The sequence below is a fragment of the Halichoerus grypus genome, chromosome 7 (assembly GCF_964656455.1).
Source record: "Halichoerus grypus chromosome 7, mHalGry1.hap1.1, whole genome shotgun sequence".
NCBI lineage: Eukaryota > Metazoa > Chordata > Mammalia > Carnivora > Phocidae > Halichoerus > Halichoerus grypus.
In genome coordinates, this window is record NC_135718.1 from 62,741,805 (window position 1) to 62,759,181 (window position 17,377).

A 17,377-nucleotide genomic window follows, 5' to 3' on the forward strand; every position below is an offset into this window, starting at 1 on the left:
GGTTTCATTGATTTTGTCTATTGTTTTTTTTTTTCCAGTTTCATTGATTTCTGTTCTTTATTATGTCTTTCTTTTCTGCTTGATTTCTGCTTATTTTTTAAAACTGGCTTCCTAAGATTTAAGTTTAGATTATTAATTTTAGATTTTTTCTATGTATTTAATGATAGAAACCTTCCTGTTATCATTGACTCAGCTGTACCATATAAATTTTCACATGTTTATTTTCACTTAAAAATCTTTTCTACCGGCGCCTGGGTGGCTCAGTCGGTTAAGCATCTGCCTTTGGCTCAGGTCGTGGTCCCAGGGTCCTGGGATCAAGCCCCACATCAGGCTCCCTGCTCTGTGGGAAGCCTGCTTCTCCCTCTCCCTCTGCCCCTGCTTGTGTTCCCTCTCTCGCTCTCTCTCTCTCTGTCAAATAAATAAAATCTTTAAAAAAAACCTTTTCTAATATCTGTTGAGATATATGACCCACATACTATTTAGAATTGTGTTATTTCATATGTGTTTGAAGATTTTCCTGACATATTTCTGTTATTAATTTCTTGTTCAATACCTTTATGATCAGAGAATGTATTTGTATGATTTCAATTATTTTAAATTTAAGGTTGTTGTATGACCCAGAATACAGTCCACCTTGATGAATATTCCATGTGCACTTGAAAACAATGCCTATTCTGTTTTGGGGTGGACTGTTCTATAAATGTCAATTAGACCCAGTTGGTTGATGGTGTTTTTCTTTTGGTTGTCTCTTTGTAGTCCAGTCAGCCTCCTGAATTTATATATTTATGCCTTTTGCCAAATTTGTGAAGTTTTCAGCCATTATTTCTTCAAATGTTTGTTTAGCACTACACTCTTTCTCCTGTCTTTCTGAGACTCTAACAATATGTATATTAGAACTTTGGTTGTCCCACAAGTCCCTGAGGTTTTTGTTTTTTTTTTTTTAAAGATTTTATTTATTTATTTGACAGGGAGAGACACAGCGAGAGAGGGAACACAAGCAGGGGGAGTGGGAGAGGGAGAAGCAGGCTTCCCGCGGAGCAGGGAGCCCGATGCGGGGCTCGATACCAGGACCCTGGGATCATGACCTGAGCCGAAGGCAGACGCTTAACGACTGAGCCACCCAGTCGCCCTGTCCCTGAGGTTTTGTTAATTTGTTTGCCAATCTTGGGGTGCCTGGGTGGCTCAGTCGTTAAGCGTCTGCCTTCGGCTCAGGTCATGATCCCAGGGTCCTGGTATCGAGCCCCGCATCGGGCTCCCTGCTCCGCGGGAAGCCTGCTTCTCCCTCTCCCACTCCCCCTGCTTGTGTTCCCTCTCTCGCTGTGTCTCTCCCTGTCAAATAAATAAATAAAATCTTTAATAAAAAAAAAAATTTTGTTTGCCAATCTTTTTTTCTCTGTATTGTTCAAGATTGGATAACTGCTATCACTCTATGTTCAAGTTCACTGATTTTTTCCTTTGTCTCCTCTCCATTTTGCTATTATTTCTATCTAATGAGATTTTAATTTTGGTTATTGTATAATTTTATTCTAAAATTTCTATTTGTTTCTTCTTTATACCTTCCATTTTTTTCATGATTCTTTTTATTTTAACATTTATTTCAAGGATGTTCACAATTGTTCATTTAAGCACTTTTGTAATACCTGTTTCAAAGTCTTTAACATATAATCTCAATATCCATTTCATCTCATTATTGGCATCTATTTATTATTATTTTCCACTCAAGTTGAGATTTACATGGTTCCTTGCTTGCCAAGTAACTTTGGCAATGTTGTTGAAATATATTTGTTCATTTGTTCATTAGGGGAAAAAAACAACCAAAGTCTGTCTGATCAGTTAATATCATAACAAATTTGTTTCATTATCAAGTTTAATTATTTTTTCTTCTATCAGTTATTTATCTTTTTGTTTTTTAAAGATTTTATTTATTTGAGAGAGAGAGTGAGAGAGAGACAGCATGAGCAGAGGGGAGGGAGAGAGACAAGCAGACTCCCCACTGAGCAGGGAGCCCGACGCAGGGCTCAATCCCAGGAGACTGGGATCATGACCTGAGCTGAGGGCAGATGTTTAACCTACTGAGCCACCCAGGCACCCCCAGTTATTTATCTTTAACATGGCACTACATACTTACATATAAGCAAAGATAAGATTCTCCCACTTGCAGAGAAGGAAAATAATGCTTTTTTCTCCTCACATACAAGAACTACCAATTCTTCCCTTGTAAGGATGACTAGGAGTAGGAAGGGCATGAGTGGCTTCTCTATTAGTTTTACTAGTTCACTTATAATTTCTCCTGCTAGAAACTGATACACAGAACAGAATAGGCTTTTTGTGGCCACAAATAGGCACCCACATATTTTGACAATTCTGTTGTCAATTCTTTAGGGAGAGCAAGGTCTTCTACCTGCTCATTAAAAAAAAGAAGAAGAAGAAAAGAAAGTAAAAACAAGCAAACAACCAAAAAGCAAAGAAAAGTTAAAAAAAAGTAAGGAAAGGAAAAAAAGGAAAGAAGGAAGGAAGGGAGGGAGGGAGAGAGAGAGAGGTAGGAAGGAAGGAGCAAGCTCTCAAGTGACATAAGCATGTCTTTTTTTTTAATTTTTAAAAATAATTTTATTTTTATTAACATATAATGTATTATTTGTTTCAGGAGTACAGGTCTATGATTCATCAGTCTTACACAATTCACAGCGCTCACAATAGCACATACCATCCCCAATGTCCATCACACAGCCACGCCATCCCTCCCACCCCCCACCACTCCAGCAACCCTCAGTTTGTTTCCTGAGATTAAGAGTCTCTTATGGTTTGTCTCCCTCTCTGGTTTTGTCTTGTTTCATTTTTTTCCTCTCTTCCCCTATGATCCTTTGCCTTGTTTCTTAAATTCCACATATCAGTGAGATCATATGATAATTGTCTTTCTCTGATTGACTTATTTCGCTCAGCATAATACCCTCTAGTTCCATCCACGTCGTTGCAAATGCAAGATTTCATTTCTTTTGATGGCTGCATAATATCCCATTGTGTGTGTGTGTGTGTGTGTATATATATATATATATATATATATACACCACATCTTCTTTATCCACGTCTTTCAATTGAGACACAAATACCCTTGTGTTTATAGTGCTCATGGCATTTTTTTTTTATGGAGCTTTATTTTTTATTATTATTTTTAAAAAAAATATTTTGGGGGTTGGAATTTTATTTTTTTTATTATGTTCAGTTAGCCAGCATATAGTACATCATAAGTTTTTGATGTAGTATTCAATGATTCATTAGTTGTGTATAACACCCAGTGTTCACCACAGCACGTGCCTTCCTTAATACCCATCACCCGGTTACCCAATCCCCTCAACCCCTTCCCTTCTGGCCTTTTGATTATATACTTTGAAATTCAAGTTCTAGTTCTGTATGTTCCCAGCTTGCAACCTTGTTCTCTGGACTCCTTTCTCAGCTCTGAGACCGTGGTTATAATACTTCCCATGCAGGAGTTGCTCTGAGGTTCAATAATGCATGTTAAAGATTAGAACAAAACTGGGGCGCCTGGGTGGCTCAGTCGTTAAGCGTCTGCCTTCGGCTCAGGTCATGATCCCAGGGTCCTGGGATCGAGCCCCGCATCAGGCTCCTTTTCCTCAGCGGGGAGCCTGCTTCTCCCTCTCCCACTCTCCCTGCTTGTGCTCCTGCTCTATCTCTCTCTGTCAAATAAATAAATAAAATCTTTAAAAAAAAAAGATTAGAACAAAACAGTGCCTAGCACACAGAGCTGGCAATATATCAGTGATAGACTTCTTTCTTCCAAGAAGCAATTGTATTTACTCTGAAACAAAATTTATCACAATGAAAAGTGCTCTAAGGAAGAATTTCCAAATTTCCTATAGTAACTCATTCCAATGTTATATATAAGAAAAAAAGTCACAAAATCTAAGTGTATGTGAGCAATGTCTATTTAATGGGGCTTAGATATCGACTAAAGTACCTCCTCTCATTAGTCATTTCTGAGTTATCCCAGTAATACTTGTAGGTAAGATGAAATGAAAACAGTTCAAACAATGAAAAAATACCTAAGTAAATGTGAACTACGTGACATTTTGGGGATGGATGGCATTGATAAGATTTTTTAAATGAAGCTAACATATCTTTGGCAAGTTAATTAAGAGAACTTTAGCCTGTTAAATACTGTTTGAAATTTTACAACTTAATGAAGGTGTGGACTATATATCTTTGCTCTATCCAGAAAAAAATCCCATAATTTTCACTGAAGGAATTACAATAAAATTAGGAACTTTTGCTTAAGAACATTAATTTAAACAGTGGACTAAATTTTCTTTTCTTAAAAAAAAGAAAAATAATGTACTTACTTCTAAGATTATGAAGTAACATATCTAGTAAAGTCATAAATTTTGAATATTGAATAACAGAAAATTCCATTCCTCTAGCCCACAAAAATCCAGATACATAATAATCCAGTAGAATGGCTTCCTTTAAACAGGTGTGAAGGTTTTTGAAATTCAAAAACTTTTTCAGTTTTCTGTAATAAAAAGAAAAATCCAAACATTAAAATCAGATTAGTGAACAGTTCCTTTTCTAAGTTTTGAAAATGCAGATATTTTTCTTGAATGAAAATTCTATAATTCCCTAAATCTAAAAATATCAAAATCCTAAGTCCAAAATGACATTTCAAAAGGAAAGAGAAAGGGAGAAGTCATATCAAAATCCTAAGTCCAAAATGACATTCAAAAGGAAACAGAAAGAGGGAAGAGGAGGAAGAGATGAAGAGAGCAATCATGAGCATTCTTGTTGGTCTTCTTCCTCCGCTTCCTCTATTCTTGTAATTCTCTTCCTCACCTTCCTCCTCTTCTTCCTTCTTCTGTCTTCGAAGTACAGTTACTCTACTAGCATTTTTTTTCTCTGAAATTTAGTATCTTTTTTCCATTTATAATCAAGTTTGTTTCTGATGACGTTCTGGAACTATAAATATTTGTTGTTTTCTTTTTTGAAGAATTCAAATTATGTCTGTTTTACTCATTTTGTCTATAGCTATAATTTTCTATTAACCTTCAAAATTTTTTTCAAATCGTTTCCTTTTCATTTTATATACTTTTCTCAATACGGTCTTCTAGGTCCCTTAGTGTTTTTAGCAGTGTTAATTCTCCCTTGGGTTGCTTACAGAGCTCACCTCTGTAAGATCTTTTCTACTCTTTGCTTTTTTACATGCTTTATCACCTTTATTTCTTGTTATCTCTTCCTTGAGTTTTTATATCTCTGTTTTATGCTCTTGTTGTGGTTGCTTCATAAGTTTTTGTTTTAATTCATGATAAATGTTTGACAGTATATTTTTCTGCTCATGGCTATATTCATTTGGTTGTATTTTCTTTCCTGTATTTTTCCCCCATTCTTCAATTACTTTTTTTTTCTTAAAATGGCTTTGTATGCATATTCCTTGTTTTGTACTCAGACTTGGCCATGTGACAAACTATTTTCTGTACAGAATAAGTTTGTGTCATTTATTCTAGTTTTTTACTCTTTTTTTCATTAGTGGGGGGAAGAAAAATAAAAGTAGGATAGGTTCTCATTACCATCACATAAACAATCTATTTCTTGTAAATATGGGAATTATCTGTTCCAAGCCTATACATCCTGGCCCTGCTGTTGCAAACAAGAGTTCTTGAAATGGCACTTCAGGGTTTTCTTCTCACCCAGGAGAATAATTTATATTTTTTAACTCACTCTAAGATCTTCAACTATGTGTATCTTTCTTGTTCTTTCCCCACTTCTGCTTGATCTATAATGCTTCTGGCAGTCATCCTCTATTTTGTGGTTTGGGCATACAGGATTCTCCTTGTTTGGACAAAGAAGTTATTGGTATTTCCTTGTTGCTTATATGTGGTTTCTGAGGAACTGTGTGTGGATGTGTGACACCTTCATACTGCCATTTTCAAAAAAGGAAATCCTTATTATTCATAATATTGAAATAGACTCTATAATCAGAATAATAAATACAGCAGGATTAAACAAGTTTGGGAAAAAATAAAGCTGATGTTGTATTTAACTCTCTAACATCCATCTCATCTACAGTGGTGTCAAGGTAGACCTCAACCCCAAAAGTGAGTTCTGATTCCTCTAAACCAATTATGATAATCTCTCCCTCTTCCCATAATGCCATATAATGGCATTCAGTATATAGTATTCTCTGTAGTAACTACTGGTCTATGGTGGGCACTCTCCTAAATTGTTCTAATTCCTAGCTAAGGGTGAGGCTTATTTTCTTCTGTGGAACCAAAATACAAAAGAGTAAATATGTAGGTTTGATTGTTACTGGCAGCCATCTTATAAGAAAAATCAATTCTAAAATTATAATCATTTCTTGATGATACTATTGAGGCCTTGAGTCAATCAACTCTGGAGTCAATCTATCTCTGAACATTCTGTTCCCAACAGTTAGTCTTCCTTCTAACTGTACTTTTCATCTGCCATCTCTGTGCTGTTCTTTTAAAAAATTAAATATTTGACTTAAATAGTTGCATGTGCTCTTTGCTTTTTTATTTTCATTTTTTTCAGTGTCTGATTATATGTAAATGAAGCCAACTATTTGTCTAAAAGTATTTTAGTGAAACTTCTTTGACATCCTCTATCTTTGGGGGCGCCTGGGTGGCTCAGTTGTTAAGCGTCTGCCTTCGGCTCAGGTCATGATCCCAGGGTCCTGGGATCAAGCTCCGCATCGAGCTCCCTGCTCTGCGGGAAGCCTGCTTCCCCCTCTCCCACTCCCCCTGCTGTGTTCCTGCTCTCGCTATCTCTCTCTCTGTCAAATAAATAAATAAAATCTTTAAAAAAAAAAAAAGAGTCTCTATCTTTGCTCTCCCCCATCCCCCCTCCACCACTTCCCTCACTACCATTTGAATCTTAACCTTCAACTTGAATTGCAGGGCTGGATATTCACCATTTCTATTCTTTGTTCAGATATTTCACCCCAAAGGAGGTTATGCAGGGAGGCACTTGGAACAAGATGCTGTTGCAATTTGAATGCAAAGTTTCCATGCATTTTACTGGCAAATCTTTAAGTTTTTCCTCTGGGATAAGGGAAGATGGGACATGGGAGAGGAGAGATGGCATTAGAGACTACAGGGAACGAGAAAGATGCTTAACAGGGATTTAGGAAGTTGTGCTATAGTGATAGGTGATGTAACTATCTACTTTGTCTCACCAAGAATTCCAGTAAAGGTATTACATTATTCTTACATGCTCTTGAAATTGGAGTGCATCTTATTTTTTAAATATGATGACACTCAGGAATAAGCCTTAAGGCAAGAGCTGAACAGCTCATGGAGGCCTAGTTATGGAAGGTTATTAAAAGATCTCTCAGGGTTATTTCTGTGTTTAAATAGTTATTTTCAATGTAGTCCTTAACCTTTTTTCAAAAAGGATTTGGGTGTATCTGTAAAAAATCAGGGTTACATTAAAAGCATGAATGATTGATAATAGGAGATATGAGAAATGTACTCAGACATTTAACTTTACTTGAAGTGTACTCTAGAAATATGTTTTAATGATACTATATTGTTTCATTTGGTTGGCTGCTTTCATGAAACACAATTTTTAATTTTAAAACGTAGGGAAATGTGATTTCCTATAATGTATTTAAATAGGTTTATAGCTTTGTAGACTATAAATATATATATAACTTTGCATGATTTGCATGATTTTGGCATACTTCTGTCACTTGGTGACAGGATACCTAAATTATATTTCTGTCATTTTGAAAAGTATATAATCCCCATTTATAATAATGCTATTTTAAATGGGAAGTGAATGATTGATTGCAAATATTTCAGGATTACTGTTACAAAAATCATATAAAGAACTTCAAGAAAATTACTTTGCAAAGAAATGGCTCCTGACATAACACTGTCATTTATCCAAAATTGATATCTTAAAATCTGAGATTACTTCAGGTGAATTCTATTAATGAGACAATCTAAAAGGTCAACCTACGTTGAACCTGGTTGTTTCTATACAGTTAACTTCTGTATCACCCTCTGTATTATTTCCTTTATCCTAGACATCACCTCTTAAAGATTAAAAATACTTTTAGAATTTGAATATTTGACAACAAAGAGAGCCAATAAGTGGTAAAAAAAGATTGTCACACAAGGTATGGTACACAGTAGAATTAAGATGTTGTAAGAAATAAACAAGTATAAAAAATTTGTTTGCAATACCTTTTATTTAATATTAATTGCATTTAATATAACATCTTTGATATTTAATACAAATAAATTGTAAACTATATTAAATATCTTTCATTTGCATCATATTATTTTGCCTAGTATGAAATACCTATTTTTTGCACTTTAATGATCAACAACATTTGGGATTATCTAGAAATGGAAAATATTTTACTTAAAGCATAAATAATCAGTGATACTAATACAATGAATGCATTTTACTAATCAATTCTGATACTAAAAATCGGAATTTCCAATGGGTATTCATTTCTATAAAAATGCTAAAATTACTATGATATACTTGTTTAAAAATCTGTGAAATTTTTAATTGACTAATACTTATAAAGATATAGATGGTAAGCAGTATGGCCAAATCACAGATCACCAGGATTTCTAGCAAGATTTGCAGGCCCTGAAGGTGAAGAGCATCCTGGGAAAAGGCCTGTCAGTGTCATTTGCCTGCTCTTAATATGTCTTCCCTTCTCAGATTTCTCTTCCAGCCAGTACATCTGTCATATTTCCTTCTCAGTAGTAAATCACCTCTATTCCACAATATTTGAAAGATTTGCAAATGATAGCCACTGACAGAGTCATTTTCTATTTGTCCATTATGGTTCACAATACCCTCCTAACATCCGGATGACTGGCCTGCAGAAGAGACATTACAGTCCAGAACATCACATCATGTGTAGAGTGGGCTCTCTACACATTATAGTCAATCAGCCTTCATATTATTAGAGCAAGATAACTTTTAAGATGACTGATTACTCAAAACATATGTTAGGAACTTGTGTTTTAGATATATCTGACTACTAAGTAAATGATCTGCTGTAGAAATCAATGGCTTTCATATATTAGAATTGTTCCCATAAATTCAGTTACATTCACATTTTTAGGCAAAATACATGAAATCAGAGTATTTAGTATAGCTTCATATCCAATAAAAATCACAGGTGGATGGCTAATACTCAGGGTTTCCAAAATATTAAAATGTATTAATTCTTAATATTACAGAAAATACAACCTATTCTTGTCATGATGAGACAGAAGACCTAAAGGTTATTGTGCATAATTGAGCTTTATGAATGAAAGAGAAAAGAAGTAGAAGACAGCATATGTTAAAGACTGCTTTTAACAATAAATCCTTATTCTCTGTTAACATTTACATGCTGGTCTGAAATGCATTTCTCCCATAAAGAAGACAGCTAAGCAGTGTAAAAAGTCAGTTGTTTGAGAATTTTGGTGTTCCAGACTCTGGATATTATATATATTTGGATATATATATATATATTTGCATAATATAATAACAATTCTTTTGAAAAAAAGTTTAAATTATGTAATAGCATATCATGATCATTTATAGATGCAGAACTAGAACTGTTCTATATTTGGTTGTAATACTGAAGTGCTTACTGTTGAACTCCATCTATGTCCTCTGCTAGTATTTCCGTGATTTGAGCAACCGAAAGAAAATCTGGAGACAGAATCTTTTCATGCTCCTGGAATTCAGCATCTCTCTACCAAAACAGAAACAAAAACAAAAACAAAACAATAACTGGAATGAGTTATTTCAATCATGCTTTACACATTAATCCAATGATATCAAAATTTGTTTACTGTGTTCTAGTTGCTATCAGAAATAAAATTTAAACACAACAGTCTTCTAGATAATCATTTTTCTCTTCAGTTTTCAAGTAATGGTACCTCTCAAAAGTTGAATGTCTAGTTAAACTGTCTTTTATGCATATTTAAAACAGGGTGATGGCTTTCAATTAACAAACTCATTTTTGGTATTTTATTTTTTTCATCATGATAGTGTACTCTTTAATCTCCATCCCCCCCAACTCCCCTCCAGTAATCATCAGTTTATTCTCTGTAGTTAAGAGTCTGTTCCTTAGTTTGTCTCTTTTTTAGCCTTTGTTCATTTCCTTTGTTTCTTAAATTACACATACAAGTGAAATCATATGGTATTCGTCTTTCTCTACTGATTTATTTCACTTAGCATTACATTCTCTTGCTCTATCCATGTTGTTGTGAATGGCAAGATTTTATTCTTTTTATGGATGAATAATATTTATATATAGTTTATTATATGTATTATTATATATTATATATCCCACATATTCTTATTATATGTAATATATATAACTTATTTTATATATATTTATATATATATAAAATCCTACATCTTCTTTATCCATTCATCTCTCAATGGACATTTGGGCTGCTTCCATAGTTGGGCTGTTGTAAATAATGCTGCAATAAACATAGGGGTGAATGTATCCCTTTGAATTCGTGTTTTTGTATTTTTTAAGTAAATACCCAGTAGTGCCATTACTGGATCATAGGGTAATTCTGTTTTTAATTTTTGAGGAACCTCCATACTGTTTTCCACAGTGGCTGCACCAGTTTGCATTCCCACAGACAGTGCATGAGGTTTCCTTTTTCTCTACATCCTCACCAACACTTATTGTTTCTTGTGTTTTGATTTTACCCATTCTGACAGGCGTGAGCTGATAGCTCATTGTAGGTTTGATTTGCATTTCCCTAATGATGAGTGATGTTGAGCATCCTTTCATGTATCTGTTGGCCATCTGGATGTCTTCTTTGGAGAAATGTCTGTTCATGTCATCTGCCGGTTTTTTAATTGGATTATTTGTTTTTCAGGTATTGAGTTGTATCAGTTTTTTATATAGTTTGGAAACTAACTCTTTATCGGATATGTCATTTGCAAACATCTCATTCAGTAGGTTGCCTTTTAGTATTGTTGATTGTTTCCTTCACTGTGCAGAAACTTTTTATTTTGATGTAGTCCCAATAGTTTATTTTTGCTTTTATTTCCCTGCCTCAGGAGACATATCTAGAAAAATGTTGCTATGGCTGATGTCAGAGAGATGACTGCCTGTGTTCTCTTCAAGGATTTTTATAGTCTCATATTTAGATATTTAATTCATTTTGCATTTATTTCTGTGTGTTGTGAAAGAAAGTGGTCCAGTTTTATTCTTTTGTATGTGGCTGTCCAGTTTTTCCAACACCATCTGTTGAAGAGACTGTCTTTTTCCCACTGTACATTCATTCCTCCTTTGTTGAAGATTAATTGACCATATAATTGTGGGTTTATTTCTGTGTTTTCTGTTCTATTCCATTGATCTATGTGTCTATGGTACACCAGTACTATACTGTTTTATTACTACTGCTTTGTAATACAATTTGAAATATGGAATTGTGATACCTCCAGTTTTGTTTTTCTTTTTCCAGATTGCTTTCGCTATGCAAGATCTTTTGTGGTTCCATACAAATCTCAGGATTGTTTGTTCTAATTCTGTGAAAAATACTGTTGGTACTTTGATAGGGATTGCATTAAATGTACAGATTGCTTTGGGTAGTAGTATAGACATTTTAACAATACTTGCTCTTCCAATCCATGAGCATGGAATATCTTTCCATTTCTCTGTGTCATCTTTCATCAGTGTTTTATAGTTTTCAGATTACAGGTCTTTTGCCTCTTTTGTAAAGTTTATTCCTAGGTATTTTATTGTTTTTGGTACAATTGTATATGGGATTGTTTTCTTTATTTCACTTTGCACTACCTCATTATTAGTGTATAGGAATGCAACAGATTTCTGTACACTGATTTTCTATCTTGCAACTTTACCAAATTCATTTATCAGTTCTTGTAGATTTTTTGGTGGTCTTTCAGATTTTCTATATATAGTATCATGTCATCTGCAAACAGTGAGTTTTACTTCTTCCTTACTAATTTAGATGCCTTTTATTTCTTTATGTTGTCTAATTGCTGTGACTAGGACTTCCAGTACCATGTTGAATAAAAGTGGTAAGTGGACATCCTTGTCTTGTTCCTGCCCTTAGGGGAAAAGCTCTCAGTTTTTCACCATTGAGTATGATGTTGGCTGTGGGTTTTTCATATAAGGCCCTTATTATGTTAAGGAATCCTCCCTCTAGACCTACTTTGTTGAAGGTTTTTATCATGAACAGATGCTGTACTTTGTCAAATGCTTTTTCTACGTCTATTTAAGTGATCATATGGTTTTTAATCCTTTCTCTTGTTGATGTCATGGATCACACTGATTGTTTTCTGAATACTGAACTATCCTTGTATCATGGGAAGAAATCCCACTTGATTGTGGTGTGGGATTTTTTTAATGTATGGTTGGATTCAGTTTGCTAATATTTTGTTAAGGATTTTTGCATCTTTATTCATGAGAGATACTGGTCTGTAGTTCTCTTTTTTTGTGGTGTCTTTACCTGGTTTTGGTATCAAGGTGATACTGTCCTCACAGAATGAATTTGGAAGTTTTCCTTCCTCTTGTATTTTTTTGGTATAGTTTGAGAAGAGTAAGTATTAACTTTTCTTTAAATGTTTGGTAGAATTTGCCTGTGAAGCCATCTGGTCCTGGACTTTTGTTTTTGGGGAGTTTTTTGGTTACTGAGTAAATTTCATTGCTAGTAACTGGTTTGTTCAAATTTTCTTTTTTTTCCTGCTTTAGTTTTGGTAGGTTACATGTCTCTAGGAAATCCAACAAGGAGACATCCACCCAGCAGTAAAGAGTCTGCCACATGTCTTACTGAGATCCACCTGGCTGTGTCCAGTCTGCCATGTATCTAAGTGAGACATCCATTCAGCAGTGACCAGCCTGCTGCCTGTCTCACTGAGACATCCACTATGTCTCATTCAAGGAAGCAACGTCTACCCAGCAGTGACCAGCCTGCCACGTTTCACCCCTAGAAGCAGAAAACCCAGTGCAACTGGGTGTATAGCAGGACCACTTATTTATTCTAAGAGTTTTACTTCTCAACAGGATTGGCCACCAATCCTCAATGTAATACCAGCATCCCATAATTACCATGAGGAGACATCCACCCAGCAATGAAAAAGAAAGACTTAGAAGTCTGCACTCTGTTCTAGGGAAAACATGTGGTGGATCAAATGAGCTGCTTACGGGGAGAACTTCCCAGAGAGTCACCAATGGGCTGATCTTCCCCCAAAGTATCTTGGTTTCTCCTGGTGACAGTCTAAAACCACTGTGGGGGCTTGGGGCACTGTATGATCAGTCTTAGGTGTGTGTTCCCAGCAAGCCACAAATAAATTATCATGGAGAAGATTTCCTCTATGGGGACTACTACATGAGGAATAACCTCTGACACTTCCCTGGGTTCTTAGTCACCTAAAAACACTTTCTGATGGGAAGGAACAAGTGTCCCTTTTCTTTGGAGCTGAGTGATTCAGTCTCTTACACCAGCTAACAGCCTTAAGAAAAACTGTCCAAGAACTGAACCAGAGAGTCTTACAATTAAAGTGAGAGTAAAGTTTCAGAGCCAGCTAAAGCAATTCAGAGCATAGGGAATGAATAGGGAGCGAGAATAGTGAATGAGAACAGGTCCCATATCAGTTTTCCCAGTTTTCCTTTTCCCCAGAGAATAGACCAGTTACACAGAGGAGCACATAGACAGAAATTACATAAGCATCAAACCAACTATGTTTCACAGAGGAGGAACTTACCAATCCCCAAAGGTCAAATTGTGCTGTGCAGACTTAATTTTGGGGTACAATTGTTCCTCTGAGGGTCATTTCATAATCACCAAGATGATGCAGCAACCCAGGTCCAAGGACCCAGAGTGGGTCCCACAGGACCAACCAAGTGGGTCCTTGCTTCATGCAGTATGGAAATCAAATGCAAGCTAAGAGGAAGTAAGAGCAGAGTTTACTGGAAGACATAGAGCAGATACAGCTGTAGCATCTGAAGACTCGGAAAGGAAAAGGAGCATGAGTCTCATCTTTGCTTGGGTATCTGGAGTTTTTATGGAGGACAGTGGTCTGGTTGTATGTGTCCTCTTAGGCATCCAGGAACTGATCGAACAAGAATGAGTCAATTTAAAAACTTTTAAAAATACCTACATATTCCTCATTGAGCTTGGGGCTCAAGAGGAGGCAAAGACAAGTAAAAAAACTTGCTAGCCTCAATAACTTAACATCTAGTGGAAGGAACAAACCAAGGGTGACTTTAAAACAAGAAAATAAAATAAGTGAGTCATAATAAAGGGACAAAAATAGAGACAGAACAAAGAAAACCTATAGAGAGGAGGGCCAGAAATGGACTTGGGTGAGTCTGGACAAGAATGATGGAATGAATCAGCAACAGGACACTTGGGGACTGGTTCTGTAAATATCAAGTAATTCACACAATAGTGCTTTGGGTGCAAGTCAGGGACTAGTTGGACCTAAGTGGGAAGTGGGCATTGGGAACATGTTGTGGGAGATCTCAAATATAATAACTGAATAAATATTTACTGAGTGATTACAAAATGCAAGATACTGCACAAGAGATCACAAATATTTTAGACCCTTGGCTGGTCAAAGAATGACAGGCTGAAGAGTTTGTTCTTAATAATACAGGCAGTAAGGAACCTATGAAGTTTTTTAGCAGTGAAATGACAAGATAAAACTGTCCTTTAAGGAAGCACAATTTGTAGGAGGGTGAAAGAAAGAAAGGACAACAGAGGAAAGTTCAATGAAAATGTCTTTGAAACTGGTCAGGAATGAGGCATGGGGCTGCACTGGGTTCCTAGCAGCGTGCATGAAAAGAAAGGGGTGAATGCAACATATTGTATCTGGGGGACTAAAAGTGGGAAGAATAAATAGTATGATATCTGAAATAGATGACTGAAAAAAAAGAAAGGTGGTGATTCTCAGAGCCTCCCATAGCTGAGTCCTTTTGTTCAGAGTACAGTCTGTAAAAACCATATGTGGCACTCTTGTTACACCAATAAAAATAGAAGCATTGGAAGATGATGCTCATTTTAAGAAGGCAACATGACAAGTTTGATTTCAGTGGTTGAGTTTAAGGTGGAATATGCCTATCGAGGAAGAAATGTTTAGAAGGTAATTAGAAATGCTAGACTCAGAAAGGTCCAGTTTAAAAATGTTGGCTTAGGAGTCACTCCAAGTGTGAGAATGGATGAAACTGCCCGGAGCCAGAGCATGGGGAGAACAGCTGTGAATGGGGGATGGAAGAGGAGACTGAAAAGCAGAGGTAAAAAGCAGCAGCTCCATAAAAATCAAGAACTGTGAGATTTTGGGGGAGAGAGCGGGCAAATGTTTTCAATTCAACAAATAGTTATTTATCCTTCCATGTGAATGCGTTCCAGTGAACAAGAAGAGCAACAAAATGCTTTGCTATAGCTAATAAGATCACATCCCACATTTTCCATATTTCTTTCCAGGAGTAGAAAAATCCCAAAGCTAACACTTATTGGTAATGGTAAACAACTTAATGTTTGTATTTAATATTAGGTTATTATATTTTTATTTTTAAAAATCTAATTTAGACATAAAATGTGCTACTTTATTAGCTATCTTTTTGTAACCTAGGGTTAGCAAAGTAACCTAAACTAGGTCATTCAATTAGTTTATAAACTCAGTAAGAAAAAAATATTTTAGTACCTAATAGAATACCTTGCACCTAGTAGGCACTCAGATACTTGTAAATTGAGTTGTATGAACTCAGTTTTTAGATAGGACGGTATTTTAGTCCATAACACAGGACTATATATTTGTTAAATGTTTGTTGGTTATGTTTTTTATTATTAGCAGTAAAGTAAAATTATTCCTGTACTGTCAGCTCCATTAGACTGTAAATTCCTTAGGGACAGTCATTCAATCTTTTACTTCTTTTTAGAATTCTGCAGATCCTAGTTATGTCAACATAGGTTGTTAATCGGCTGTCTGAATTCATCTGTATCATCTGATGACATTATTAGATGATGGAGATGATAAATAGTAAGACTTGGATTTGGAGGACTCGAGGGTTTGACTACTGATTAATTTTGTGACTTATAGCAAGTCATTTGAACCTAAGTTGAATTCATGTTAAAAAATCATTTTTAAATGTTTTAATACACAAAATTGCTGTCATTATTAACAAAATATGCATGAAAAGTACATTGTACAGACATTCAGATCAATTTTATTTGATGTGAAAATTTTCTGGATAGAAGAACTGTATGAAAGGGAATACAATAATCTTAAACTTTTGTACAATAATAATTCTAGCTAAGATGCCTAATATTAGTGCATTTTTTACTAAAACTTGATAGTTTAAGATAATCATCTTGTAGGAAGGTTTGCCTCTGGTTTTTGTTTTGTTTTCTTTTGTCTTAAATTGGAATTCCTGAACCTATTTTAAACTAGTGCTCTTTCTTGTTTGTTTATATACCGCCTTGCACTTGAAAGGATATAAGGTGGTAAAAAGTCTTTAATCTTTCAACACATATATTCTGACGTATAAAAATTAAAGATACAATACAAATTTCATGAATAGGCTAATAAAGATGTGATATGTAATTTGGTTTTCTCTGTAAAATTCCATCTCTGACTAGAAAAATATGTAAGCTAAACTTCACTGTAACTCATTTTACTCCACCACCTGGTGGATTTTAGCAATTATTCCAGAAGCAATAAAATTGTAAGCCTAATATTATTTGCCAGATAATCTTTTCTCTGAATTTTTTCTCTTATTCACCTAAACTTTCCACATTGTATATGTCTTCCTTCTAGAATTTCAGCTTTTGGGGTATCTTTCTATCCATCACTGGTAGTATCTCAAAAGATTCTTAATAAATGTTCATTAAAAGAAAGATAACACAGTTCATCAAAGATGACTAAAAGGGTTTTCACAGTCATAGAGAACATAGACTAATCTACAATTTCCACACTTAGAAAGGCTCTTTTCAAGCATGAAAATAAATGAACTAAGGAGCAGCACTGTGTTGAGCCATGTCAGAGCCTGAGGCAAAAGGAAAAATCAGGACTACTGATTCTGTCTTTATTTAAAATTTTGATCCATTATGAGCTTTTTGTATTAACTTTTTTTAAATTTTATTTTATTATGTTAATCACCATACATTACATCATTAGTTTCTGATGTAGTGTTCCATGATTAATTGTTTGCATATAACACCCAGTGCTCCATTCAGTACGTGCCCTCTTTAATACCCATCACTAGGCTAACCCATCCCCCCACCACCCTCCTGACTGGTTTTAAATGCCACTTTTCTAAATACTTTTATATGTTACATACTAGAAACACACACATGAATTTCTTAATAGGTTAGACTCATTTTCAAGTTTGGGGTGAGGT

General features: G+C 35.1%; 1 protein-coding gene and 1 long non-coding RNA gene across 8 annotated transcripts in view; one reads left to right on the plus strand and one right to left on the minus strand.

The window, feature by feature from the left end:
- The window catches only part of CABCOCO1 (ciliary associated calcium binding coiled-coil 1), a 195,269-nt gene that overhangs the window by 172,034 nt on the left and 5,858 nt on the right, over nt 1-17,377 (minus strand). For all 7 annotated transcript variants that reach the window (XM_078077669.1, XM_078077675.1, XM_078077670.1 and 4 more), the window contains exons 2-3: nt 9,633-9,736; nt 4,356-4,525 (exon numbers count right to left, since the gene is read on the minus strand). In XM_078077669.1, coding sequence (XP_077933795.1) covers nt 4,356-4,525; nt 9,633-9,736 — 274 coding nt within the window. The remainder of the gene's footprint in view (nt 1-4,355; nt 4,526-9,632; nt 9,737-17,377) is intronic.
- Nucleotides 1-17,377, plus strand: part of LOC144382571 (uncharacterized) — a 59,558-nt gene that overhangs the window by 30,765 nt on the left and 11,416 nt on the right. The window lies entirely within an intron of this gene.